This window comes from Anopheles stephensi, chromosome 2 (genome assembly GCF_013141755.1).
Source record: "Anopheles stephensi strain Indian chromosome 2, UCI_ANSTEP_V1.0, whole genome shotgun sequence".
Taxonomy (NCBI): Eukaryota; Metazoa; Arthropoda; class Insecta; order Diptera; family Culicidae; genus Anopheles; species Anopheles stephensi.
The window spans coordinates 42,909,084-42,936,614 of NC_050202.1; the positions used below are offsets into that span (position 1 = coordinate 42,909,084).

The following is a 27,531-nucleotide window of genomic DNA, read 5'->3' on the forward strand; positions in this document are numbered from 1 at the left end:
AAAATCAAGATACGGGTATAGAATGTGTTATCAAAGTATTTGACGGAACGATAAAAACGAAACTATTTTCTTCTGATAAAGTAAAAACATGATAGTAATATCATTGATTAATGTGAAACACATGTAAAATATTTTTTTAATAGGAAAATCAATTCATTAACTTGATCATCTGCTACGATCCTTACGATTGTTTCTACGAAGGAAACAAATCGAGCTGCTTTATACAACACCCTTGAGTAACTTACTCAATTAAGTAAATAAATTCAACAAAGCGTGTCATATTTTGATTACAAATATTACGATTTATTTAACGAGGAACATTTTGTATTCTACAACAGTAAACCTTAATGCATTATTTCCTTATCTAATGAGATGTTCACATTTATGTACAGCTATTAACACAGTCTTCTGGTACGCCTTTTGCCAGCATCAAAGCTGCCAGTCGGCTCTTCTTCTGCTTAGTCCACTTCCTCCACTGTCGGTCCCGAGCGTCCGCCGAACCCGCCCGCTTGCTGACCACAGCTGGTCGGAGCTGGACCTGCTGCTCCCGATTGCTGATGGAGCTTCGTCATGATCGGACTGCAGGCTCGCGTAAGCTCCTGCATCTTGTGATCGTACTCTTCCTTCTCGGCCATGCTGTTGCCATCGATCCAGCGCAGAGTCTCGTTGCACCGGTCCTCCACCGTTTTGCGATCGCTTTCGCTCAGCTTCGATCCGGCTGACTCGAGCGACTGCTTCAGGCTGAAACAGTACGCCTCTAGCTGGTTGCGAGCGGCGACCCGCTCTCGCTGCTTCTCGTCCTCCTCGCGGAACTTCTCCGCCTCGGCCAGCATACGATCGATGTCGGCCTGCGACAAGCGGCCCTTGTCGTTCTTGATCGTGATGTTTTTCTCCTTGCCAGTGCTCATCTCCTTCGCCGACACGTTCAGAATGCCGTTGGCATCCAGGTCGAACGTTACCTCGATCTTTGGCACGCCGCGCGGTGCCGGCGGAATGCCCGACAGGTCAAACTGGCCAAGCAGATTGTTGTCCTTCGTCATTGCCCGTTCGCCCTCAAACACCTGGATCGACACGCCCGGCTGGTTGTCGGCGTAGGTCGAGAAGGTCTGCGTTTGCTTGCACGGGATGCGCGAGTTCCGCTCGATTAGCTTCGTCATCACTCCGCCGGCCGTTTCGATTCCCAGCGACAGTGGGGCCACATCCACCAACAGTACGTCCTGGATCTTTTCGTCCTTGTCGCCGCTAAGAATGGCCGCCTGGACTGCCGCACCGTAGGCGACCGCCTCGTCCGGGTTGATCGACAGGTTCAAGGGTTTGCCGCAGAAGAAGTTCTGCAACAGCGACTGCACCTTCGGAATGCGGGTGGAGCCGCCCACCAGGACGATGTCGTGAATCGAGCTCTTGTCCATCTTTGCGTCCGCCAGGGCCTTCTCCACCGGCTGCAGCGTGGAGCGGAACAGATCCGAGCACAGCTCCTCGAAGCGTGCACGGCTGATTTTCGTGTAGTAGTCGATGCCATCCATCAGCGCGTCGATCTCGATCGTTGCCTCCGTGCTGGACGACAGCGTTCGCTTCGCTCTCTCGCAAGCCGTCCTCAGGCGTCGCAGCGCTCGGGCATTCTTGGAAAGGTCCTTCTTGAACTTGCGCTTGAACTCCTCCACGAAGTGGGCCACCATCCGATTGTCGAAGTCTTCGCCTCCCAGATGTGTGTCGCCGGCAGTGGCTCGCACCTCGAACAGCGAGCCCTCGTCGATGGTCAGAATCGATACGTCGAACGTTCCGCCGCCCAGGTCGAATATCAGCACGTTGCGCTCACCCTTCAGGTTCTTGTCCAAGCCGTACGCCAACGCGGCCGCCGTCGGCTCGTTGATGATGCGCATCACATTCAGACCCGCGATGGCACCGGCGTCTTTCGTCGCCTGTCGCTGGCTGTCGTTGAAGTAGGCCGGAACTGTGATGACCGCGTTCTTCACCGAGTGGCCCAGGTACGCCTCGGCCGTCTCCCTCATCTTCGTCAGCACCATCGAGCTGATCTCCTCTGGGGCGAACGTCTTGCGTTCTCCTTTGAATTCCACCTGGATCTTTGGCTTGCCGCAGTCGTTCACCACCGTGAACGGCCAGTGCTTCAGATCGGCCTGAATCTTGGGGTCGTCATACCGGCGTCCGATCAACCGCTTCGCATCGAACACTGTGTTGGTGGGGTTCATGGCCACCTGGTTCTTGGCCGCGTCGCCGATGAGCCGCTCCGTGTCCGAAAATGCAACATAGCTCGGGGTCGTCCTGTTGCCCTGGTCGTTGGCAATGATTTCCACCTTTCCGTGCTGAAACACTCCTACGCACGAGTAGGTCGTGCCCAGGTCGATTCCAATTGCAGACGGCATTTTCTCTGTTTACTTCACTTTACTTCACACAGTTCACTTCTATTGCGATTCAACACTTTTGGTACAATAAATTCGCGTGGTGTGTATCTCGTGGAATATTTCACACAGATTCAAACAGTTGTTGTTCACTTGGGATTCTTCTCTCGCTACAATTAGCGTTCGCTTGCTCTTTACTCTCGGTTTGTTGTTTTCTGACTGATGCTCACTGCTCGAAGCGCGGCCTTATATATGAAACCTTTCAGTTTCTAGAAACATCGCCAAGCTACTCGAGCCCTCCGGAAGCTGCTCGAATGGTCGGTCGAGCGTGCGCGAGAGTGCTCGAACGTGCTCGCGTGTGGAGGATGTAATGCATTGTCTCGGCTATCTCTCTGTACGGCGTAACGGTCAACGAACATGCTGTGTTTTTTTTATTCTGTGTGTAAAACCAAGCCAACTGGTAGGAATGGGCTATAATGCAGGAATGGTTTTTTATCTATGTACAAGTACACTTTGTATTGCATCATTTAAAATGCGTATGCCAAGTAAATGTCTCATCTCACAGTTGTGATATTCATAGCATTACCCATTTTTAGTGTAGCGCCAATGCGAGGATATTTGTGAGTGGCTCTAAATATAGAATCGATTCATTGATGCGCGCTGGAAGAATGGACACAGTGCAGCAAAAAAATGCTAATAAAATTTAATGTAAACCGAGCATGCCCGGGGTAAGGCAAAATAACAGGAAAGAAAATGCCTGGTTAATTTCGATATTTTTTTCTAAATTTGTAATTCGTCAGCACATGCGATGCTGACAATACGCCGTCAAGCCGTTATAATTAAAAATTAATAAAGAAATAAATACAATAAAATCTCATGTTATACATAGGGTCTTAGCGGTGTAATAAATATAACGTTGGAGAGAAGATTTGGCTATTGTCGCCGTTATCGCCTCTGTCATCGGACTGCCCCCTACCTGTACATCACCACTAAGTAAATCAGTTGTTAGCAGGGTTACTGGTGATGCCACCATGGTTTTGGTTTTTCCTCGTCAATTTCCAACCCGAGGTAAAGTGCCGATCGCTCGAGGTAAGCTTATTTGGTAAACATCTTCTACATAAGAGAGTCTCAAACTAAAGATAGCTATGTCATCCGCGTATGCCAGGATCTGGTTCCGACTTACAGAAGATGATCCCCGAAGCTCCCACCTCGGAGGCTCGGATGGTTCTCTCTAGTGCCAAATTGGAAGACTGGCAAGCAAGCCAAACTACCCGGCGCAGGCCCTTGGTGGTAGCAAAGGGCCCCGAGAATTTTGCATCCACCTTCGTCTGGCATGTGATGATGGCCATTGTCATTCTTACAAGTCTGGTAAACTTGGACAATGACGGGATTCCAAAAGACATATGAGACATATACATATGAGAATGGGAATCTAAATTTCCATTTGGCCCCATGTTGTAAAGCTTATATTTTCGGTTCCAGCTAAGCAGTTTACATTTTTTTATTTTCTTATTTTGTTTGCCACATGGGTTTAACGAAAAATATATTCTTAATCCAAACATCGAAAAAGTAAAAGGCATCGCGAAGACGAGAGCACAAACGGGAAGCCGGGATACCAAAATCAAATAGATGATATGAATCATTAAAGGCCGCGAGCGCTCGTATGAAAGGGTCATTCTAGCCAGGTCATTGATATTTATTTGTTTTGTATGGAATGGACTAAAATGAACCAAATTGCTGAGCCTTACATATTATTAGTAGCATATAAGCCAAAGGTCCCTAGAAGTGATGACCGGAGTGATGCCGCTGAAACTACGTTTTGAAATGCTGTCGCTTCGCCTTCTAGTCCGTTCTTCAGTATCAAATCCCTTAATCGAAGAAAATTTTAAAGCGCTTCTTGAGACAGGTTCTAAAAGCAAGATCTTGAAAATCTACAAAGATTTTGTTGCCCTACAAGTGCATCCTAGCAGGCATGTGGCCTGTGGAGCAGACATTAAACCGTGCTGTCCTTCCTGAGACCTACAGTTCCCTTTTAACAACAGATTAAGTTTGGAAATTAAGACCAAACCGAATGATCTTCGCCCGACGGTAGTTCTGGCGAATTCTTATCCCTGGATTTTCAGGGATAAGTATGGCCATTTAGACCAAATAAGTCAGTACTATACTGATGGACCATCCTCTAAGGAAGGCGCCGGCTTCGGTGTTTTTAGTGAATCCGCCGAAGCATTTTTCAAATTGCGGGAGTCGTGTAGTGTCTACACCGCAGAACTAGCCGCAATCTTGTACGCACTATTGATTATAGCAGCGAGACCTTCGGATCGGTACTTCGTCTTTACAGATAGCCTTAGCGCTATTGAAGCACTAAGATCCCCGAAGGCTGTTAAGAGTCAGGATTTCCTTACCATGAAAATCATAGAATTGCTTGGCTCCATGTTCGACAAGGCGTTCAGGATTTCGCTAATTTGGGTACCTTCTCATTGTGGAATTCCCGGCAACGAGAAGGCAGACTCACTGGCCAAAACAGGCGTCCAACAAGGCGCCTTTTACGACCGTCCGATCTCGGCCCGAGAGTTTCTTCGTCTACCGCAGCAACTTTTCCTGTCTCGCTGGCAGAGCATGTGGGAGGCGGATGATCTCGGGCGATTCCTTTTCTCGATCTCTCCGCAAGTGTCCCTGCGGCCTTGGTTCAGTGGGCTCTCTGTAGACTGGGCATTCATACGCATGATGTCTCGACTTATGTCGAATCATTTCGCGTTGAATGCACATCTGCAGCGTATAACTCTGGCTCAGACGAAGGTGTGTGGCTGCGGTGACGGATTTCACGATGTGGATCACCTTCTGTGGTCCTGCGTGGAGTTTGAAACCGCAAGACCCTCCTTGTTGGGCGCAGTCGAGAGCGTCGACAGACGACCGTGTACAGAAATAAGAGAAGTGTTGGCGACTATGGACCTCGCTTACATGAGGCTCATCTTCCAATTCGCCAGAGACAACGGCCTTATCCTTTGATTCCGCATCCTCATTATCCTTCCAAGCCATATCCACCATTCCTTTTTTGTTATTCGTTGAGTCTTTGTCTTTTATTGAGTCTTTGTCTAAAGTGTTTTTTTTTTAGTGCCACGGGTGATCTGTTGACGAAGCAACAGTATCCGGGGCCAAAGTCGACACTATCGTAAGAAGGTAGGCAGACTTTTGTGCAATAGTGTTCTTCATCTCTGCCTAGTCTTGATGGAGCGAGATCGGCCTTGTTGGCGTTGGGTGCGGAGGTGGTCGGCGAGTCCTATCTCGTGATTAGCAGATACCCTACTGTTACGGAAGAGAACTCGCCGATAGCTTCTGAGTTCAGTGCTGGTCTGGTCCAGCTTGGGGTATCACTACTGGGTAGTTTGAGGAACACTGTGCGCAGGTAAATGTTTGTACTTTACTTATTACTGTTTTCTTTTTGTATTGTTACAGTCCAGATCCGCTACACGGAAGCTAGTTCCGCTTCACACACAATACTACCACCGACAAATCAATAGAAAACAAAAGACCCGGACCAAACCATCAACCCAACCTCCACAAAGGAACTACACTGCAATCACCACATACCCACATTCGAGCATGCCCGGGATAAGGCAAAATAACAGGGAGGAAATGCCTTGTTAATTTATATGTACTTGTAATAGTCAACACACGCGGTGTTGTCAATACGGCGCCAAGCCGTCTAACTAGAAATATAAATAAATAAGCCAAAGATCCAACGAACTATTTCTGGCTTATTAGAATTATTGATACCGTATTTAGTTGGATAGTCAAGACCTAACTACGGGGGAAAGGCCCAAATGGAATTTAACTCTTATTTAACTCTAATATTTTGGAAAACTGCATCAAAATCTTAATAATAATAGTTCTGAAGAGCTCGGCCGTGCAGTTTCCTCGATTTGAGTAGTATGTAATGGCACAGTGTTGAAAAATGTGATCCAATTTAAAATACTGTTTTTTTTATAATATCATTAACTCAAAGCAAATCAAATCTGACATGAATATTATTGTTGTTTTTTCTCTTCATCCTTTACAAAATCCTTTATTTTTAATACATTTTTACGTAACATTTATTTAGGTAGTTTTTTCAGGTACTCCAAAAATCAAGATACGGGTATAGAATGTGTTATCAAAGTATTTGACGGAACGATAAAAACGAAACTATTTTCTTCTGATAAAGTAAAAACATGATAGTAATATCATTGATTAATGTGAAACACATGTAAAATATTTTTTTGATAGGAAAATCAATTCATTAACTTGATCATCTGCTACGATCCTTACGATTGTTTCTACGAAGGAAACAAATCGAGCTGCTTTATACAACACCCTTGAGTAACTTACTCAATTAAGTAAATAAATTCAACAAAGCGTGTCATATTTTGATTACAAATATTACGATTTATTTAACGAGGAACATTTTGTATTCTACAACAGTAAACCTTAATGCATTATTTCCTTATCTAATGAGATGTTCACATTTATGTACAGCTATTAACACAGTCTTCTGGTACGCCTTTTGCCAGCATCAAAGCTGCCAGTCGGCTCTTCTTCTGCTTAGTCCACTTCCTCCACTGTCGGTCCCGAGCGTCCACCGAACCCGCCCGCTTGCTGACCACAGCTGGTCGGAGCTGGACCTGCTGCTCCCGATTGCTGATGGAGCTTCGTCATGATCGGACTGCAGGCTCGCGTAAGCTCCTGCATCTTGTGATCGTACTCTTCCTTCTCGGCCATGCTGTTGCCATCGATCCAGCGCAGAGTCTCGTTGCACCGGTCCTCCACCGTTTTGCGATCGCTTTCGCTCAGCTTCGATCCGGCTGACTCGAGCGACTGCTTCAGGCTGAAACAGTACGCCTCTAGCTGGTTGCGAGCGGCGACCCGCTCTCGCTGCTTCTCGTCCTCCTCGCGGAACTTCTCCGCCTCGGCCAGCATACGATCGATGTCGGCCTGCGACAAGCGGCCCTTGTCGTTCTTGATCGTGATGTTTTTCTCCTTGCCAGTGCTCATCTCCTTCGCCGACACGTTCAGAATGCCGTTGGCATCCAGGTCGAACGTTACCTCGATCTTTGGCACGCCGCGCGGTGCCGGCGGAATGCCCGACAGGTCAAACTGGCCCAGCAGATTGTTGTCCTTCGTCATTGCCCGTTCGCCCTCAAACACCTGGATCGACACGCCCGGCTGGTTGTCGGCGTAGGTCGAGAAGGTCTGCGTTTGCTTGCACGGGATGCGCGAGTTCCGCTCGATTAGCTTCGTCATCACTCCGCCGGCCGTTTCGATTCCCAGCGACAGTGGGGCCACATCCACCAACAGTACGTCCTGGATCTTTTCGTCCTTGTCGCCGCTAAGAATGGCCGCCTGGACTGCCGCACCGTAGGCGACCGCCTCGTCCGGGTTGATCGACAGGTTCAAGGGTTTGCCGCAGAAGAAGTTCTGCAACAGCGACTGCACCTTCGGAATGCGGGTGGAGCCGCCCACCAGGACGATGTCGTGAATCGAGCTCTTGTCCATCTTTGCGTCCGCCAGGGCCTTCTCCACCGGCTGCAGCGTGGAGCGGAACAGATCCGAGCACAGCTCCTCGAAGCGTGCACGGCTGATTTTCGTGTAGTAGTCGATGCCATCCATCAGCGCGTCGATCTCGATCGTTGCCTCCGTGCTGGACGACAGCGTTCGCTTCGCTCTCTCGCAAGCCGTCCTCAGGCGTCGCAGCGCTCGGGCATTCTTGGAAAGGTCCTTCTTGAACTTGCGCTTGAACTCCTCCACGAAGTGGGCCACCATCCGATTGTCGAAGTCTTCGCCTCCCAGATGTGTGTCGCCGGCAGTGGCTCGCACCTCGAACAGCGAGCCCTCGTCGATGGTCAGAATCGATACGTCGAACGTTCCGCCGCCCAGGTCGAATATCAGCACGTTGCGCTCACCCTTCAGGTTCTTGTCCAAGCCGTACGCCAACGCGGCCGCCGTCGGCTCGTTGATGATGCGCATCACATTCAGACCCGCGATGGCACCGGCGTCTTTCGTCGCCTGTCGCTGGCTGTCGTTGAAGTAGGCCGGAACTGTGATGACCGCGTTCTTCACCGAGTGGCCCAGGTACGCCTCGGCCGTCTCCCTCATCTTCGTCAGCACCATCGAGCTGACCTCCTCTGGGGCGAACGTCTTGCGTTCTCCTTTGAACTCCACCTGGATCTTTGGCTTGCCGCAGTCGTTCACCACCGTGAACGGCCAGTGCTTCAGATCGGCCTGAATCTTGGGGTCGTCATACCGGCGTCCGATCAACCGCTTCGCATCGAACACTGTGTTGGTGGGGTTCATGGCCACCTGGTTCTTGGCCGCGTCGCCGATGAGCCGCTCCGTGTCCGAAAATGCAACATAGCTCGGGGTCGTCCTGTTGCCCTGGTCGTTGGCAATGATTTCCACCTTTCCGTGCTGAAACACTCCTACGCACGAGTAGGTCGTGCCCAGGTCGATTCCAATTGCAGACGGCATTTTCTCTGTTTACTTCACACAGTTCACTTCTATTGCGATTCAACACTTTTGGTACAATAAATTCGCGTGGTGTGTATCTCGTGGAATATTTCACACAGATTCAAACAGTTGTTGTTCACTTGGGATTCTTCTCTCGCTACAATTAGCGTTCGCTTGCTCTTTACTCTCGGTTTGTTGTTTTCTGACTGATGCTCACTGCTCGAAGCGCGGCCTTATATATGAAACCTTTCAGTTTCTAGAAACATCGCCAAGCTACTCGAGCCCTCCGGAAGCTGCTCGAATGGTCGGTCGAGCGTGCGCGAGAGTGCTCGAACGTGCTCGCGTGTGGAGGATGTAATGCATTGTCTCGGCTATCTCTCTGTACGGCGTAACGGTCAACGAACATGCTGTGTTTTTTTTATTCTGTGTGTAAAACCAAGCCAACTGGTAGGAATGGGCTATAATGCAGGAATGGTTTTTTATCTATGTACAAGTACACTTTGTATTGCATCATTTAAAATGCGTATGCCAAGTAAATGTCTCATCTCACAGTTGTGATATTCATAGCATTACCCATTTTTAGTGTAGCGCCAATGCGAGGATATTTGTGAGTGGCTCTAAATATAGAATCGATTCATTGATGCGCGCTGGAAGAATGGACACAGTGCAGCAAAAAAATGCTAATAAAATTTAATGTAAACCGAGCATGCCCGGGGTAAGGCAAAATAACAGGGAAGAAAATGCCTGGTTAATTTCGATATTTTTTTCTAAATTTGTAATTCGTCAGCACATGCGATGCTGACAATACGCCGTCAAGCCGTTATAATTAAAAATTAATAAAGAAATAAATACAATAAAATCTCATGTTATACATAGGGTCTTAGCGGTGTAATAAATATAACGTTGGAGAGAAGATTTGGCTATTGTCGCCGTTATCGCCTCTGTCATCGGACTGCCCCCTACCTGTACATCACCACTAAGTAAATCAGTTGTTAGCAGGGTTACTGGTGATGCCACCATGGTTTTGGTTTTTCCTCGTCAATTTCCAACCCGAGGTAAAGTGCCGATCGCTCGAGGTAAGCTTATTTGGTAAACATCTTCTACATAAGAGAGTCTCAAACTAAAGATAGCTATGTCATCCGCGTATGCCAGGATCTGGTTCCGACTTACAGAAGATGATCCCCGAAGCTCCCACCTCGGAGGCTCGGATGGTTCTCTCTAGTGCCAAATTGGAAGACTGGCAAGCAAGCCAAACTACCCGGCGCAGGCCCTTGGTGGTAGCAAAGGGCCCCGAGAATTTTGCATCCACCTTCGTCTGGCATGTGATGATGGCCATTGTCATTCTTACAAGTCTGGTAAACTTGGACAATGACGGGATTCCAAAAGACATATGAGACATATACATATGAGAATGGGAATCTAAATTTCCATTTGGCCCCATGTTGTAAAGCTTATATTTTCGGTTCCAGCTAAGCAGTTTACATTTTTTTATTTTCTTATTTTGTTTGCCACATGGGTTTAACGAAAAATATATTCTTAATCCAAACATCGAAAAAGTAAAAGGCATCGCGAAGACGAGAGCACAAACGGGAAGCCGGGATACCAAAATCAAATAGATGATATGAATCATTAAAGGCCGCGAGCGCTCGTATGAAAGGGTCATTCTAGCCAGGTCATTGATATTTATTTGTTTTGTATGGAATGGACTAAAATGAACCAAATTGCTGAGCCTTACATATTATTAGTAGCATATAAGCCAAAGGTCCCTAGAAGTGATGACCGGAGTGATGCCGCTGAAACTACGTTTTGAAATGCTGTCGCTTCGCCTTCTAGTCCGTTCTTCAGTATCAAATCCCTTAATCGAAGAAAATTTTAAAGCGCTTCTTGAGACAGGTTCTAAAAGCAAGATCTTGAAAATCTACAAAGATTTTGTTGCCCTACAAGTGCATCCTAGCAGGCATGTGGCCTGTGGAGCAGACATTAAACCGTGCTGTCCTTCCTGAGACCTACAGTTCCCTTTTAACAACAGATTTCTCGTTGCACGAGGAAATTAAGACCAAACCGAATGATCTTCGCCCGACGGTAGTTCTGGCGAATTCTTATCCCTGGATTTTCAGGGATAAGTATGGCCATTTAGACCAAATAAGTCAGTACTATACTGATGGACCATCCTCTAAGGAAGGCGCCGGCTTCGGTGTTTTTAGTGAATCCGCCGAAGCATTTTTCAAATTGCGGGAGTCGTGTAGTGTCTACACCGCAGAACTAGCCGCAATCTTGTACGCACTATTGATTATAGCAGCGAGACCTTCGGATCGGTACTTCGTCTTTACAGATAGCCTTAGCGCTATTGAAGCACTAAGATCCCCGAAGGCTGTTAAGAGTCAGGATTTCCTTACCATGAAAATCATAGAATTGCTTGGCTCCATGTTCGACAAGGCGTTCAGGATTTCGCTAATTTGGGTACCTTCTCATTGTGGAATTCCCGGCAGCGAGAAGGCAGACTCACTGGCCAAAACAGGCGTCCAACAAGGCGCCTTTTACGACCGTCCGATCTCGGCCCGAGAGTTTCTTCGTCTACCGCAGCAACTTTTCCTGTCTCGCTGGCAGAGCATGTGGGAGGCGGATGATCTCGGGCGATTCCTTTTCTCGATCTCTCCGCAAGTGTCCCTGCGGCCTTGGTTCAGTGGGCTCTCTGTAGACTGGGCATTCATACGCATGATGTCTCGACTTATGTCGAATCATTTCGCGTTGAATGCACATCTGCAGCGTATAACTCTGGCTCAGACGAAGGTGTGTGGCTGCGGTGACGGATTTCACGATGTGGATCACCTTCTGTGGTCCTGCGTGGAGTTTGAAACCGCAAGACCCTCCTTGTTGGGCGCAGTCGAGAGCGTCGACAGACGACCGTGTACAGAAATAAGAGAAGTGTTGGCGACTATGGACCTCGCTTACATGAGGCTCATCTTCCAATTCGCCAGAGACAACGGCCTTATCCTTTGATTCCGCATCCTCATTATCCTTCCAAGCCATATCCACCATTCCTTTTTTGTTATTCGTTGAGTCTTTGTCTTTTATTGAGTCTTTGTCTTAAGTGTTTTTTTTTTTAGTGCCACGGGTGATCTGTTGACGAAGCAACAGTATCCGGGGCCAAAGTCGACACTATCGTAAGAAGGTAGGCAGACTTTTGTGCAATAGTGTTCTTCATCTCTGCCTAGTCTTGATGGAGCGAGATCGGCCTTGTTGGCGTTGGGTGCGGAGGTGGTCGGCGAGTCCTATCTCGTGATTAGCAGATACCCTACTGTTACGGAAGAGAACTCGCCGATAGCTTCTGAGTTCAGTGCTGGTCTGGTCCAGCTTGGGGTATCACTACTGGGTAGTTTGAGGAACACTGTGCGCAGGTAAATGTTTGTACTTTACTTATTACTGTTTTCTTTTTGTATTGTTACAGTCCAGATCCGCTACACGGAAGCTAGTTCCGCTTCACACACAATACTACCACCGACAAATCAATAGAAAACAAAAGACCCGGACCAAACCATCAACCCAACCTCCACAAAGGAACTACACTGCAATCACCACATACCCACATTCGAGCATGCCCGGGATAAGGCAAAATAACAGGGAGGAAATGCCTTGTTAATTTATATGTACTTGTAATAGTCAACACACGCGGTGTTGTCAATACGGCGCCAAGCCGTCTAACTAGAAATATAAATAAATAAGCCAAAGATCCACCGAACTATTTCTGGCTTATTAGAATTATTAATACCGTATTTAGTTGGATAGTCAAGACCTAACTACGGGGGAAAGGCCCAAATGGAATTTAACTCTTATTTAACTCTAATATTTTGGAAAACTGCATCAAAATCTTAATAATAATAGTTCTGAAGAGCTCGGCCGTGCAGTTTCCTCGATTTGAGTAGTATGTAATGGCACAGTGTTGAAAAATGTGATCCAATTTAAAATACTGTTTTTTTTATAATATCATTAACTCAAAGCAAATCAAATCTGACATGAATATTATTGTTGTTTTTTCTCTTCATCCTTTACAAAATCCTTTATTTTTAATACATTTTTACGTAACATTTATTTAGGTAGTTTTTTCAGGTACTCCAAAAATCAAGATACGGGTATAGAATGTGTTATCAAAGTATTTGACGGAACGATAAAAACGAAACTATTTTCTTCTGATAAAGTAAAAACATGATAGTAATATCATTGATTAATGTGAAACACATGTAAAATATTTTTTTAATAGGAAAATCAATTCATTAACTTGATCATCTGCTACGATCCTTACGATTGTTTCTACGAAGGAAACAAATCGAGCTGCTTTATACAACACCCTTGAGTAACTTACTCAATTAAGTAAATAAATTCAACAAAGCGTGTCATATTTTGATTACAAATATTACGATTTATTTAACGAGGAACATTTTGTATTCTACAACAGTAAACCTTAATGCATTATTTCCTTATCTAATGAGATGTTCACATTTATGTACAGCTATTAACACAGTCTTCTGGTACGCCTTTTGCCAGCATCAAAGCTGCCAGTCGGCTCTTCTTCTGCTTAGTCCACTTCCTCCACTGTCGGTCCCGAGCGTCCGCCGAACCCGCCCGCTTGCTGACCACAGCTGGTCGGAGCTGGACCTGCTGCTCCCGATTGCTGATGGAGCTTCGTCATGATCGGACTGCAGGCTCGCGTAAGCTCCTGCATCTTGTGATCGTACTCTTCCTTCTCGGCCATGCTGTTGCCATCGATCCAGCGCAGAGTCTCGTTGCACCGGTCCTCCACCGTTTTGCGATCGCTTTCGCTCAGCTTCGATCCGGCTGACTCGAGCGACTGCTTCAGGCTGAAACAGTACGCCTCTAGCTGGTTGCGAGCGGCGACCCGCTCTCGCTGCTTCTCGTCCTCCTCGCGGAACTTCTCCGCCTCGGCCAGCATACGATCGATGTCGGCCTGCGACAAGCGGCCCTTGTCGTTCTTGATCGTGATGTTTTTCTCCTTGCCAGTGCTCATCTCCTTCGCCGACACGTTCAGAATGCCGTTGGCATCCAGGTCGAACGTTACCTCGATCTTTGGCACGCCGCGCGGTGCCGGCGGAATGCCCGACAGGTCAAACTGGCCCAGCAGATTGTTGTCCTTCGTCATTGCCCGTTCGCCCTCAAACACCTGGATCGACACGCCCGGCTGGTTGTCGGCGTAGGTCGAGAAGGTCTGCGTTTGCTTGCACGGGATGCGCGAGTTCCGCTCGATTAGCTTCGTCATCACTCCGCCGGCCGTTTCGATTCCCAGCGACAGTGGGGCCACATCCACCAACAGTACGTCCTGGATCTTTTCGTCCTTGTCGCCGCTAAGAATGGCCGCCTGGACTGCCGCACCGTAGGCGACCGCCTCGTCCGGGTTGATCGACAGGTTCAAGGGTTTGCCGCAGAAGAAGTTCTGCAACAGCGACTGCACCTTCGGAATGCGGGTGGAGCCGCCCACCAGGACGATGTCGTGAATCGAGCTCTTGTCCATCTTTGCGTCCGCCAGGGCCTTCTCCACCGGCTGCAGCGTGGAGCGGAACAGATCCGAGCACAGCTCCTCGAAGCGTGCACGGCTGATTTTCGTGTAGTAGTCGATGCCATCCATCAGCGCGTCGATCTCGATCGTTGCCTCCGTGCTGGACGACAGCGTTCGCTTCGCTCTCTCGCAAGCCGTCCTCAGGCGTCGCAGCGCTCGGGCATTCTTGGAAAGGTCCTTCTTGAACTTGCGCTTGAACTCCTCCACGAAGTGGGCCACCATCCGATTGTCGAAGTCTTCGCCTCCCAGATGTGTGTCGCCGGCAGTGGCTCGCACCTCGAACAGCGAGCCCTCGTCGATGGTCAGAATCGATACGTCGAACGTTCCGCCGCCCAGGTCGAATATCAGCACGTTGCGCTCACCCTTCAGGTTCTTGTCCAAGCCGTACGCCAACGCGGCCGCCGTCGGCTCGTTGATGATGCGCATCACATTCAGACCCGCGATGGCACCGGCGTCTTTCGTCGCCTGTCGCTGGCTGTCGTTGAAGTAGGCCGGAACTGTGATGACCGCGTTCTTCACCGAGTGGCCCAGGTACGCCTCGGCCGTCTCCCTCATCTTCGTCAGCACCATCGAGCTGACCTCCTCTGGGGCGAACGTCTTGCGTTCTCCTTTGAACTCCACCTGGATCTTTGGCTTGCCGCAGTCGTTCACCACCGTGAACGGCCAGTGCTTCAGATCGGCCTGAATCTTGGGGTCGTCATACCGGCGTCCGATCAACCGCTTCGCATCGAACACTGTGTTGGTGGGGTTCATGGCCACCTGGTTCTTGGCCGCGTCGCCGATGAGCCGCTCCGTGTCCGAAAATGCAACATAGCTCGGGGTCGTCCTGTTGCCCTGGTCGTTGGCAATGATTTCCACCTTTCCGTGCTGAAACACTCCTACGCACGAGTAGGTCGTGCCCAGGTCGATTCCAATTGCAGACGGCATTTTCTCTGTTTACTTCACTTTACTTCACACAGTTCACTTCTATTGCGATTCAACACTTTTGGTACAATAAATTCGCGTGGTGTGTATCTCGTGGAATATTTCACACAGATTCAAACAGTTGTTGTTCACTTGGGATTCTTCTCTCGCTACAATTAGCGTTCGCTTGCTCTTTACTCTCGGTTTGTTGTTCTCTGACTGATGCTCACTGCTCGAAGCGCGGCCTTATATATGAAACCTTTCAGTTTCTAGAAACATCGCCAAGCTACTCGAGCCCTCCGGAAGCTGCTCGAATGGTCGGTCGAGCGTGCGCGAGAGTGCTCGAACGTGCTCGCGTGTGGAGGATGTAATGCATTGTCTCGGCTATCTCTCTGTACGGCGTAACGGTCAACGAACATGCTGTGTTTTTTTTATTCTGTGTGTAAAACCAAGCCAACTGGTAGGAATGGGCTATAATGCAGGAATGGTTTTTTATCTATGTACAAGTACACTTTGTACTGCATCATTTAAAATGCGTATGCCAAGTAAATGTCTCATCTCACAGTTGTGATATTCATAGCATTACCCATTTTTAATGTAGCGCCAATGCGAGGATATTTGTGAGTGGCTCTAAATATAGAATCGATTCATTGATGCGCGCTGGAAGAATGGACACAGTGCAGCAAAAAAATGCTAATAAAATTTAATGTAAACCGAGCATGCCCGGGGTAAGGCAAAATAACAGGGAAGAAAATGCCTGGTTAATTTCGATATTTTTTTCTAAATTTGTAATTCGTCAGCACATGCGATGCTGACAATACGCCGTCAAGCCGTTATAATTAAAAATTAATAAAGAAATAAATACAATAAAATCTCATGTTATACATAGGGTCTTAGCGGTGTAATAAATATAACGTTGGAGAGAAGATTTGGCTATTGTCGCCGTTATCGCCTCTGTCATCGGACTGCCCCCTACCTGTACATCACCACTAAGTAAATCAGTTGTTAGCAGGGTTACTGGTGATGCCACCATGGTTTTGGTTTTTCCTCGTCAATTTCCAACCCGAGGTAAAGTGCCGATCGCTCGAGGTAAGCTTATTTGGTAAACATCTTCTACATAAGAGAGTCTCAAACTAAAGATAGCTATGTCATCCGCGTATGCCAGGATCTGGTTCCGACTTACAGAAGATGATCCCCGAAGCTCCCACCTCGGAGGCTCGGATGGTTCTCTCTAGTGCCAAATTGGAAGACTGGCAAGCAAGCCAAACTACCCGGCGCAGGCCCTTGGTGGTAGCAAAGGGCCCCGAGAATTTTGCATCCACCTTCGTCTGGCATGTGATGATGGCCATTGTCATTCTTACAAGTCTGGTAAACTTGGACAATGACGGGATTCCAAAAGACATATGAGACATATACATATGAGAATGGGAATCTAAATTTCCATTTGGCCCCATGTTGTAAAGCTTATATTTTCGGTTCCAGCTAAGCAGTTTACATTTTTTTATTTTCTTATTTTGTTTGCCACATGGGTTTAACGAAAAATATATTCTTAATCCAAACATCGAAAAAGTAAAAGGCATCGCGAAGACGAGAGCACAAACGGGAAGCCGGGATACCAAAATCAAATAGATGATATGAATCATTAAAGGCCGCGAGCGCTCGTATGAAAGGGTCATTCTAGCCAGGTCATTGATATTTATTTGTTTTGTATGGAATGGACTAAAATGAACCAAATTGATGAGCCTTACATATTATTAGTAGCATATAAGCCAAAGGTCCCTAGAAGTGATGACCGGAGTGATGCCGCTGAAACTACGTTTTGAAATGCTGTCGCTTCGCCTTCTAGTCCGTTCTTCAGTATCAAATCCCTTAATCGAAGAAAATTTTAAAGCGCTTCTTGAGACAGGTTCTAAAAGCAAGATCTTGAAAATCTACAAAGATTTTGTTGCCCTACAAGTGCATCCTAGCAGGCATGTGGCCTGTGGAGCAGACATTAAACCGTGCTGTCCTTCCTGAGACCTACAGTTCCCTTTTAACAACAGATTTCTCGTTGCACGAGGAAATTAAGACCAAACCGAATGATCTTCGCCCGACGGTAGTTCTGGCGAATTCTTATCCCTGGATTTTCAGGGATAAGTATGGCCATTTAGACCAAATAAGTCAGTACTATACTGATGGACCATCCTCTAAGGAAGGCGCCGGCTTCGGTGTTTTTAGTGAATCCGCCGAAGCATTTTTCAAATTGCGGGAGTCGTGTAGTGTCTACACCGCAGAACTAGCCGCAATCTTACACGCACTATTGATGATAGCAGCGAGACCTTCGGATCGGTACTTCGTCTTTACAGATAGCCTTAGCGCTATTGAAGCACTAAGATCCCCGAAGGCTGTTAAGAGTCAGGATTTCCTTACCATGAAAATCATAGAATTGCTTGGCTCCATGTTCGACAAGGCGTTCAGGATTTCGCTAATTTGGGTACCTTCTCATTGTGGAATTCCCGGCAACGAGAAGGCAGACTCACTGGCCAAAACAGGCGTCCAACAAGGCGCCTTTTACGACCGTCCGATCTCGGCCCGAGAGTTTCTTCGCTTGAAACAGCAGCTTTTCCTGTCTCGCTGGCAGAGCATGTGGGAGGCGGATGATCTCGGGCGTTTCCTTTTCTCGATCTCTCCGCAAGTGTCCCTGCGGCCTTGGTTCAGTGGGCTCTCTGTAGACCGGGCGTTCATACGCATGATGTCTCGACTTATGTCGAATCATTTCGCGTTGAATGCTCATCTTCAGCGTATAACTCTGGCTCAGACGAAGGTGTGTGGCTGCGGTGACGGATTTCACGATGTGGATCACCTTCTGTGGTCCTGCGTGGAGTTTGAAACCGCAAGACCCTCCTTGTTGGGCGCAGTTGAGAGCATCGGCCGACGACCGGGTACAGAAATAAAAGAAATTTTGGCGACTAGGCACCTCGCTTACTTCAGGCTCATCTTCCGATTCACCAGAGACAACGGCCTTATCCTTTGATTCCGCATCCTCATTATCCTTCCAAGCCATATCCACCATTCCTTTTTTGTTATTCGTTGAGTCTTTGTCTTTTATTGAGTCTTTGTCTTAAGTGTTTTTTTTTTAGTGCCACGGGTGATCTGTTGACGAAGCAACAGTATCCGGGGCCAAAGTCGACACTATCGTAAGAAGGTAGGCATACTTTTGTGCAATAGTGTTCTTCATCTCTGCCTAGTCTTGATGGAGCGAGATCGGCCTTGTTGGCGTTGGGTGCGGAGGTGGTCGGCGAGTCCTATCTCGTGATTAGCAGATACCCTACTGTTACGGAAGAGAACTCGCCGATAGCTTCTGAGTTCAGTGCTGGTCTGGTCCAGCTTGGGGTATCACTACTGGGTAGTTTGAGGAACACTGTGCGCAGGTAAATGTTTGTACTTTACTTATTACTGTTTTCTTTTTGTATTGTTACAGTCCAGATCCGCTACACGGAAGCTAGTTCCGCTTCACACACAATACTACCACCGACAAATCAATAGAAAACAAAAGACCCGGACCAAACCATCAACCCAACCTCCACAAAGGAACTACACTGCAATCACCACATACCCACATTCGAGCATGCCCGGGATAAGGCAAAATAACAGGGAGGAAATGCCTTGTTAATTTATATGTACTTGTAATAGTCAACACACGCGGTGTTGTCAATACGGCGCCAAGCCGTCTAACTAGAAATATAAATAAATAAGCCAAAGATCCACCGAACTATTTCTGGCTTATTAGAATTATTAATACCGTATTTAGTTGGATAGTCAAGACCTAACTACGGGGGAAAGGCCCAAATGGAATTTAACTCTTATTTAACTCTAATATTTTGGAAAACTGCATCAAAATCTTAATAATAATAGTTCTGAAGAGCTCGGCCGTGCAGTTTCCTCGATTTGAGTAGTATGTAATGGCACAGTGTTGAAAAATGTGATCCAATTTAAAATACTGTTTTTTTTTATAATATCATTAACTCAAAGCAAATCAAATCTGACATGAATATTATTGTTGTTTTTTCTCTTCATCCTTTACAAAATCCTTTATTTTTAATACATTTTTACGTAACATTTATTTAGGTAGTTTTTTCAGGTACTCCAAAAATCAAGATACGGGTATAGAATGTGTTATCAAAGTATTTGACGGAACGATAAAAACGAAACTATTTTCTTCTGATAAAGTAAAAACATGATAGTAATATCATTGATTAATGTGAAACACATGTAAAATATTTTTTTAATAGGAAAATCAATTCATTAACTTGATCATCTGCTACGATCCTTACGATTGTTTCTACGAAGGAAACAAATCGAGCTGCTTTATACAACACCCTTGAGTAACTTACTCAATTAAGTAAATAAATTCAACAAAGCGTGTCATATTTTGATTACAAATATTACGATTTATTTAACGAGGAACATTTTGTATTCTACAACAGTAAACCTTAATACATTATTTCCTTATCTAATGAGATGTTCACATTTATGTACAGCTATTAACACAGTCTTCTGGTACGCCTTTTGCCAGCATCAAAGCTGCCAGTCGGCTCTTCTTCTGCTTAGTCCACTTCCTCCACTGTCGGTCCCGAGCGTCCGCCGAACCCGCCCGCTTGCTGACCACAGCTGGTCGGAGCTGGACCTGCTGCTCCCGATTGCTGATGGAGCTTCGTCATGATCGGACTGCAGGCTCGCGTAAGCTCCTGCATCTTGTGATCGTACTCTTCCTTCTCGGCCATACTGTTGCCATCGATCCAGCGCAGAGTCTCGTTGCACCGGTCCTCCACCGTTTTGCGATCGCTTTCGCTCAGCTTCGATCCGGCTGACTCGAGCGACTGCTTCAGGCTGAAGCAGTACGCCTCTAGCTGGTTGCGAGCGGCGACCCGCTCTCGCTGCTTCTCGTCCTCCTCGCGGAACTTCTCCGCCTCGGCCAGCATACGATCGATGTCGGCCTGCGACAAGCGGCCCTTGTCGTTCTTGATCGTGATGTTTTTCTCCTTGCCAGTGCTCATCTCCTTCGCCGACACGTTCAGAATGCCGTTGGCATCCAGGTCGAACGTTACCTCGATCTTTGGCACGCCGCGCGGTGCCGGCGGAATGCCCGACAGGTCAAACTGGCCCAGCAGATTGTTGTCCTTCGTCATTGCCCGTTCGCCCTCAAACACCTGGATCGACACGCCCGGCTGGTTGTCGGCGTAGGTCGAGAAGGTCTGCGTTTGCTTGCACGGGATGCGCGAGTTCCGCTCGATTAGCTTCGTCATCACTCCGCCGGCCGTTTCGATTCCCAGCGACAGTGGGGCCACATCCACCAACAGTACGTCCTGGATCTTTTCGTCCTTGTCGCCGCTAAGAATGGCCGCCTGGACTGCCGCACCGTAGGCGACCGCCTCGTCCGGGTTGATCGACAGGTTCAAGGGTTTGCCGCAGAAGAAGTTCTGCAACAGCGACTGCACCTTCGGAATGCGGGTGGAGCCGCCCACCAGGACGATGTCGTGAATCGAGCTCTTGTCCATCTTTGCGTCCGCCAGGGCCTTCTCCACCGGCTGCAGCGTGGAGCGGAACAGATCCGAGCACAGCTCCTCGAAGCGTGCACGGCTGATTTTCGTGTAGTAGTCGATGCCATCCATCAGCGCGTCGATCTCGATCGTTGCCTCCGTGCTGGACGACAGCGTTCGCTTCGCTCTCTCGCAAGCCGTCCTCAGGCGTCGCAGCGCTCGGGCATTCTTGGAAAGGTCCTTCTTGAACTTGCGCTTGAACTCCTCCACGAAGTGGGCCACCATCCGATTGTCGAAGTCTTCGCCTCCCAGATGTGTGTCGCCGGCAGTGGCTCGCACCTCGAACAGCGAGCCCTCGTCGATGGTCAGAATCGATACGTCGAACGTTCCGCCGCCCAGGTCGAATATCAGCACATTGCGCTCACCCTTCAGGTTCTTGTCCAAGCCGTACGCCAACGCGGCCGCCGTCGGCTCGTTGATGATGCGCATCACATTCAGACCCGCGATGGCACCGGCGTCTTTCGTCGCCTGTCGCTGGCTGTCGTTGAAGTAGGCCGGAACTGTGATGACCGCGTTCTTCACCGAGTGGCCCAGGTACGCCTCGGCCGTCTCCCTCATCTTCGTCAGCACCATCGAGCTGACCTCCTCTGGGGCGAACGTCTTGCGTTCTCCTTTGAACTCCACCTGGATCTTTGGCTTGCCGCAGTCGTTCACCACCGTGAACGGCCAGTGCTTCAGATCGGCCTGAATCTTGGGGTCGTCATACCGGCGTCCGATCAACCGCTTCGCATCGAACACTGTGTTGGTGGGGTTCATGGCCACCTGGTTCTTGGCCGCGTCGCCGATGAGCCGCTCCGTGTCCGAAAATGCAACATAGCTCGGGGTCGTCCTGTTGCCCTGGTCGTTGGCAATGATTTCCACCTTTCCGTGCTGAAACACTCCTACGCACGAGTAGGTCGTGCCCAAGTCGATTCCAATTGCAGACGGCATTTTCTCTGTTTACTTCACTTTACTTCACACAGTTCACTTCTATTGCGATTCAACACTTTCGGTACAATAAATTCGCGTGGTGTGTATCTCGTGGAATATTTCACACAGATTCAAACAGTTGTTGTTCACTTGGGATTCTTCTCTCGCTACAGTTAGCGTTCGCTTGCTCTTTACTCTCGGTTTGTTGTTCTCTGACTGATGCTCACTGCTCGAAGCGCGGCCTTATATATGAAACCTTTCAGTTTCTAGAAACATCGCCAAGCTACTCGAGCCCTCCGGAAGCTGCTCGAATGGTCGGTCGAGCGTGCGCAAGAGTGCTCGAACGTGCTCGCGTGTCGTAGATGCGATGAGTTGTTTTGCGTGATAAAATTGCGTCTCGACTTTTTTGTGTGAAATATGTGATGTTGATGAAATAAATATTTAGTTGCAGAACAAATAAAAATATTACATCTATGCTGTTTCTATCCAAAATACAATAAATTATTCTTGTAAAGAACTCTCCATGGTTCTGTTTTTTGTAAAGGTTTTATTTAAAGTATTTTTATTGAAAACAAACTAATGTTTTACTTCTTCATGCATTTACTGTTTTATTCTTGCAGAAAGAAGATGGAATGTATGGGATATGTTTAGTCAAACACATTTTGCAATTTCGGATCATTCAAAATCCATAGAAAGCCAAGTAAAAAAAATTTACACGTTTTGTGCATATTATATCAGAGTTAGTTTTGTTTTTATTGGTCTTAAATCTATATAAATCTCTTATAAACAACGTATGGGTCTGGTTTAAACATAATTTTCTTTGTTTTTCTTTTCACTCCAACTGTCGCAACCCTTCGCAAGAGATAGAGAATGTTAATGTTGCACAAGATCACATTTTCTACGCTGAGTGGAAATGTGTGGGAATTCTCTCCATGAAGTTGGGTATACACAAGGGAGCAAATCAACAGCCAAACATCTAGGATTAAATAATTTATAAAGCGTGACATGTTCTTGGAATTGTCAACGGACTAATAATTTTGCTAATAATTGCTACGCGTGAAATTGTAGTAAAGATGACAAAACAAAAAAATACAAAAAGCTTCGACTCATCATTTGACTTCTCGCTCCACCGAAACCGTTCCTTGGAACAGAAAAAAAATTAAAGCAATGTTCATAACTATGCAGTCAAATAATAGAAGCAGAAGGAAAGGAATAAACTATTCCCGCGGCAAACCTTTTTTTTCCCGCGAGTCACACCTGCCATTTTCCTTAACATATCCGGACCCACACACGACAGAACGTTTGTTCTGATTGAAATTCCTCCCACAGCAAAATCCCTAAAACAACCGCAGAAAACGCATTGGAGGGGTAGCAGTAGCTTATTACAGACACAATCTGCGCTGATTTGGTTCCGGTTTTCTTCCATTCCACTCATGCCGAGACACGGAATACTGTATCGCGTAAGCAACTGAGGTTGGCTTAACATTTAATATCACTTTAGCGTCATGCCTGCGTTCACACGGGTGAGGAGGAGAGCATGTATGTGGGTGTGTGCAAAAGGGAGAAGGTGGTGCGGATGGAAGGGGTGGAGGACACAGTCTATGCAGTGACACTGACGCCAGCATCATTCATCACAATGTTCATGGTCGTGTCGGACCCGTAGCTGAGATGGGACGGGCTGTCCGAAACCATGCGACGGTTGATCAGCACATCCGCCACGTAGATCGGAGCCGGGCCATCCATTTCCACTATGCGTAGCGGTGACGTGGTGCACCGCTTAATCGGCGACATGCAGGCGAACATGACAAGCGTGACGCACAGTGCCAGGATAAGCACAACGGCACGCAACTCAACCTGCCCGGTGCGCACCACGGCCAACGCAGCCATAATGATCAGCAGCAGGACGACGGAAAACTTGGTCATAGTAACGGCGGTACTGTGAATCTTACCACCACTGCCCTGGCTGATCATGTTTGACGGGGCGAACGCGAAAAAGAGATTATGCTTGTCGACGAAATGTTTCAGCGTGATGTACGTCATGGCGAACGGCATGATTAGCGGGCAGGCAAGGCTGTAGACCGTGCTGGTGGTAAACACCATCACCATCCAGGCGTAGTGGATGCCGAACGGGAACGTAATCAGGATCGATTTGCGAATGTACGGTGTTTCGGCCCGCGATTTCGCCGTCGCTAGTTTCCACAGATAGCAGATCAGATCGGGAAAGCGGATCAGCTCCAGGGCCGTGCCGATGAAGGCGGCGGTGATGATATAGTTCACGAAGAACGCACCCTTGTCCGGCAGAAAGATACACTCCCAGCGGTACGTGTCGTTCGACTCGATCGTCCACTGCAGCAACGCCTGGGCGCTTGTCAGCCCGAGTGAAGGCAGGATTAAAATCATGAACAGCAGATAGCCGAAGGTTTTCGTCATGATCAGATAGTTTTGGCGCGAGCGCGTCCAGTGCGACAACCACGTGTCCGAGTAGGCGACAATCACCGGCATCAGGGCGGACAGCGACCACAGCAGCAGCGTGGGCAAAAACTCCGACACGAGCGGACTGATCTTGCTGATCTGCGATGTGGTGTTTTTCGTTAGCGATAGCGTGTCGAGCTGGTTCACGATGATGACGGGCGTGGTGAGGAAGAAGAGGAACAGAAACAGCGCAAAGTTGACCGTCGCCCACTTGCAGTACCACTGCGCGGTATCGATGTTGAGATTTTCCCAAAAGATGTCCGACGGTGCCGGGGCAAACGAAAGGTTCCACTCGCGGTACGTCCCAGGCTTAAAGTGCAGCATCATGTGCTGCGCCTCGTGGGCCGAGTTGAGCGTCACGAACGCAATACCAAGCGGCTCGTTCAGGGCCGATGCACGCAACCGCGCTACCTCGCCAGCCAGTTGCGCCTCATGATCTTTGTAGTACTCCAAGGCGTCAACCTTCTCGCAGCTGAAGCAGGACGGCTGAGCCTGCAGCGCGTCTCGATTCCGGTGCGCTTCGCAGTATATCCTTGCCTCGACCGTCCGCTCGTACTCCTCGGCCGCTTTGATCAAGCTCGATATATTGTACGCCAGCTGAATGTCCTCGATCGACACGTCCGGAAACAGTTGCTGCAGGTACGTGCGAATGATGGGTTTGCTGCAATCGCTCTGCGAAATATTGGTGGCCATAATCGTGCGCGTCGGCGCGGTTTTGAACGCGTTTCGACCCGAAGCCCGGCGCATAATCAACACTACCATCGGTACGTACGCGATGGCAAACACGACGTGTGCCCACATCGACGGTGAATCGGGCTCCAGGTTCGAAATGGTCGTGTGCCCGAACGAGTTCTTATCGCCACTCAGCGTGCCGGAAAAGTTGATCGGCAGTATGATGGCTATGGAGATCACCGTCATGATGCCCATCACCACGATGAGATGCCGCTGAAACGATAGATAGTGCACCGCATCCGGACCACTATGGGTAAGTATTTGCTCTTTCGTTAGCCGAAAAGTGGCCACTATCCAGGAGAAACAGCCCCGATCAATGCTGAGACTGTTGAGTGTGTCCGACGTTTCAGACGATCCGCCGCCGCCGCCACCACCACCACCACCAACACCTCCGGGCACATTGCCATGGGCATAGAACAGTTGCGTCCACCGTTTGTTCTCTCCGTGGCTGTTCACCAGAGCTAACCGCCCATAGTCCCAGGCTTGCTGGCGCAGCAATGTGAACAGCAGTATCAGGAAAAACCACGCTATCACGTTCAACAGCAACGTTTCCGGGATGCCTTCGTACAGGTTGATCAAAATTTTGGTCTTATTCAGCACCAGACACGCCTCACGGTTGGGTGAATAAACGCTGGTCAGGTTGGGAAAATTTGTGTAATCCATGCTTTTGCTCTATGTCCACCAATCAGCACTTTCTTTTGCTACTTCACAGATCCCGCTGTCGGTTCGTATTACCTAAAACGAGAAAACGAAGTCATTACTATCATTTAACCACCAACAATTAAGCACTGTTACATGGCCGGAACACCTCGACGGCGTTGCTGTATAAATCGCTCCTGTGCGCTCAATATGTAACAACCGTCCGTGATATTCTCTCGCTGATAACTGTTATTTGAATGTTCTAAGAAAGTCACCAAATGGTAGAAGTGCGATAGGATTTGTACCACCAAAAAAATACACGCTTTTGATAACGCACCCCGTTAGTTATCGTTTCAGATTAACTTCAGCGACGAACCGGCGGTTGTATTTTTTGCCTTTCGCATTTGGATTTGAAGAACCAATTTACTTGCAACTTTTTGAATCTGAAGGATTTTTTTTTTGCACACTTAACACGTGTTGAAATACATTCAAGCCACTTAAACGAACTCAACGGTGTTCGATGAATCTGTGCGCAAGGGTGGCAAAAAAAAAAAAAGGTATGTACCGCTTGGCAAGCAAAGGTCGGCGAAAAGTTGCGGAAAGGGTGCTGTACATTGTCGATAAATATCACCTTATCGACATTGAACAACGGAAAGATAAAAAGTAGTTATCGTAGACACTTTTTTGTTTTTGCTTTGTTCGTTGTAGCTTGCATATTTAAAATATGATTGCCAAAATGTCGCCACATTACACGTTTCACGTTTGCCGGAGGAAGGAAGTATGACTCATCACGCCTCATCCAATTGTCCATTGCAAGCGGAAAGCCGTCGCGTACGCAGCAGCGGAAGACTGCATCAAAACGGATCAATCAACGGCGGAGAGGACCTCATAGTGCGCTTGATAAGAAAAATGATACCGATCGCCTCCCTCCACTTTCCGGAAGAGTTGCGTCGACCTGCACAACGAAGGTTCCAACCCGAGTCCACAGCCTCGTTTCTTAGATTTATCAGCATTGATGCTGGCGAGCGGCGGGGCACACTCGAGTCTATTTGATTTAGCCCGCACGCTCCTGTCTCGTCCCGTTCGTCGTTATGTTGCCTAACATATTGCTGCTGGTGAAAATAATCATTGCGTCAACCGAATGCCTGAATACCCACACTGACACACGGCTGTGGCGATGGCTTTTTGTGTGTTTGGTAATGCTCTGTTGACCATTGCTTTGCCCATTGAAGCCAACCGAATGCATGATAGTCTCACTGCCGCAAATCATTGCCAGGCCGACACAAAAAAGCTATACCACTTTTAAAAGTAACAAGAACCGGAAAAAATACAGCTATGAATATACTGTGCCCAGGATGACCGCACTCCGTACTTCGTGTGTTACCACAGGTTGGTGGCTCTGGTGCATGCCAGCAAGACAAAAAGTGTTCCATTCCTTTAAACCTATGTGTCGACACGACACGTTTGCAATGCTTATAGTTTCACCCTAGACTAATTATTTTTCTATTCTACCTGCCTAATGATCATTCACACCAATTGAATGTTTTGCTGGGGGCTGTTAGAATCAGACTTCTGCAATCATCGGCCCGCACCAACCAACTATGATTCGTTTAGCAATAACCTAAAACTTTTACCTAACCGTATTCGTCCGCTTTTCCGGGCTTTTCACTGTTCACTGTGAACGGGACGGTGGCAATTATTGGTCGCGAAAACACTTTCCCCGTGGGCAGCTTTGTTTGCCCGTACGACGTTTACCCGTACGTTGTTTGCTGGTGTTGTTTTGGACTTTCTAAACTTGTATTCTCCTCCTCTTGGCCTTTTTGCTTTCGCTGCACTGTGGGAAGCGGCTGTCAAAAGTGACAGGCGCAGAAAAAACAGAGAAACATTTCAT

The 27,531-nt window shown here is 47.9% G+C and overlaps 5 protein-coding genes across 5 annotated transcripts in view; all 5 read right to left on the reverse strand.

Annotated features, from left to right (window-relative positions):
* LOC118507497 (heat shock protein 70 A1) overlaps nt 1-2,590 on the reverse strand; it is an 8,785-nt gene extending 6,195 nt beyond the window's left edge. The window contains exon 1 of the mRNA XM_036046027.1: nt 2,382-2,590. The gene's annotated coding sequence lies outside the window, so the exon portion shown is untranslated. The remainder of the gene's footprint in view (nt 1-2,381) is intronic.
* Nucleotides 280-9,057, reverse strand: LOC118507496 (heat shock protein 70 A1). The gene is made up of 2 exons (XM_036046025.1): nt 8,910-9,057; nt 280-2,442 (listed from the first exon to the last, which is right to left on the reverse strand). The coding sequence occupies exon 2, from the start codon at nt 2,379-2,381 to the stop codon at nt 459-461; it is 1,923 nt and encodes a 640-aa protein (XP_035901918.1). The 5' UTR covers nt 2,382-2,442; nt 8,910-9,057; the 3' UTR covers nt 280-458.
* LOC118507498 (heat shock protein 70 A1-like) lies at nt 6,757-22,021 on the reverse strand. Its single transcript, XM_036046028.1, has 2 exons — nt 21,819-22,021; nt 6,757-8,858 (listed from the first exon to the last, which is right to left on the reverse strand). Exon 2 carries the CDS (start codon nt 8,856-8,858, stop codon nt 6,936-6,938), a length of 1,923 nt encoding a protein of 640 aa, XP_035901921.1. The 5' UTR covers nt 21,819-22,021; the 3' UTR covers nt 6,757-6,935.
* Nucleotides 13,321-15,545, reverse strand: LOC118507499 (heat shock protein 70 A1-like). Its single transcript, XM_036046029.1, has one exon. The coding sequence runs from the start codon at nt 15,331-15,333 to the stop codon at nt 13,411-13,413; it is 1,923 nt and encodes a 640-aa protein (XP_035901922.1). The 5' UTR covers nt 15,334-15,545; the 3' UTR covers nt 13,321-13,410.
* Nucleotides 19,806-27,445, reverse strand: LOC118502371 (calcium permeable stress-gated cation channel 1-like). The gene is made up of 3 exons (XM_036034590.1): nt 27,275-27,445; nt 23,409-25,736; nt 19,806-21,827 (listed from the first exon to the last, which is right to left on the reverse strand). Exons 2-3 carry the CDS (start codon nt 25,662-25,664, stop codon nt 19,896-19,898), a joined length of 4,188 nt encoding a protein of 1,395 aa, XP_035890483.1. The 5' UTR covers nt 25,665-25,736; nt 27,275-27,445; the 3' UTR covers nt 19,806-19,895.
* Nucleotides 27,446-27,531: the final 86 nt, after the last annotated feature.

Coding starts and splice junctions, on each gene's coding strand:
- LOC118507499 (XM_036046029.1), bottom strand. CDS start 15,333: ATGCCGTCTGCAATTGGAATCGACCTGGGCACGACCTACTCGTGCGTA.
- LOC118507498 (XM_036046028.1), bottom strand. CDS start 8,858: ATGCCGTCTGCAATTGGAATCGACCTGGGCACGACCTACTCGTGCGTA.
- LOC118502371 (XM_036034590.1), bottom strand. CDS start 25,664: ATGGATTACACAAATTTTCCCAACCTGACCAGCGTTTATTCACCCAAC. Junction 21,828..23,408: donor TGAATGATGCTGGCGTCAGT/GTCACTGCATAG, acceptor AAAGTGAAGTAA/ACAGAGAAAATGCCGTCTGC.
- LOC118507496 (XM_036046025.1), bottom strand. CDS start 2,381: ATGCCGTCTGCAATTGGAATCGACCTGGGCACGACCTACTCGTGCGTA.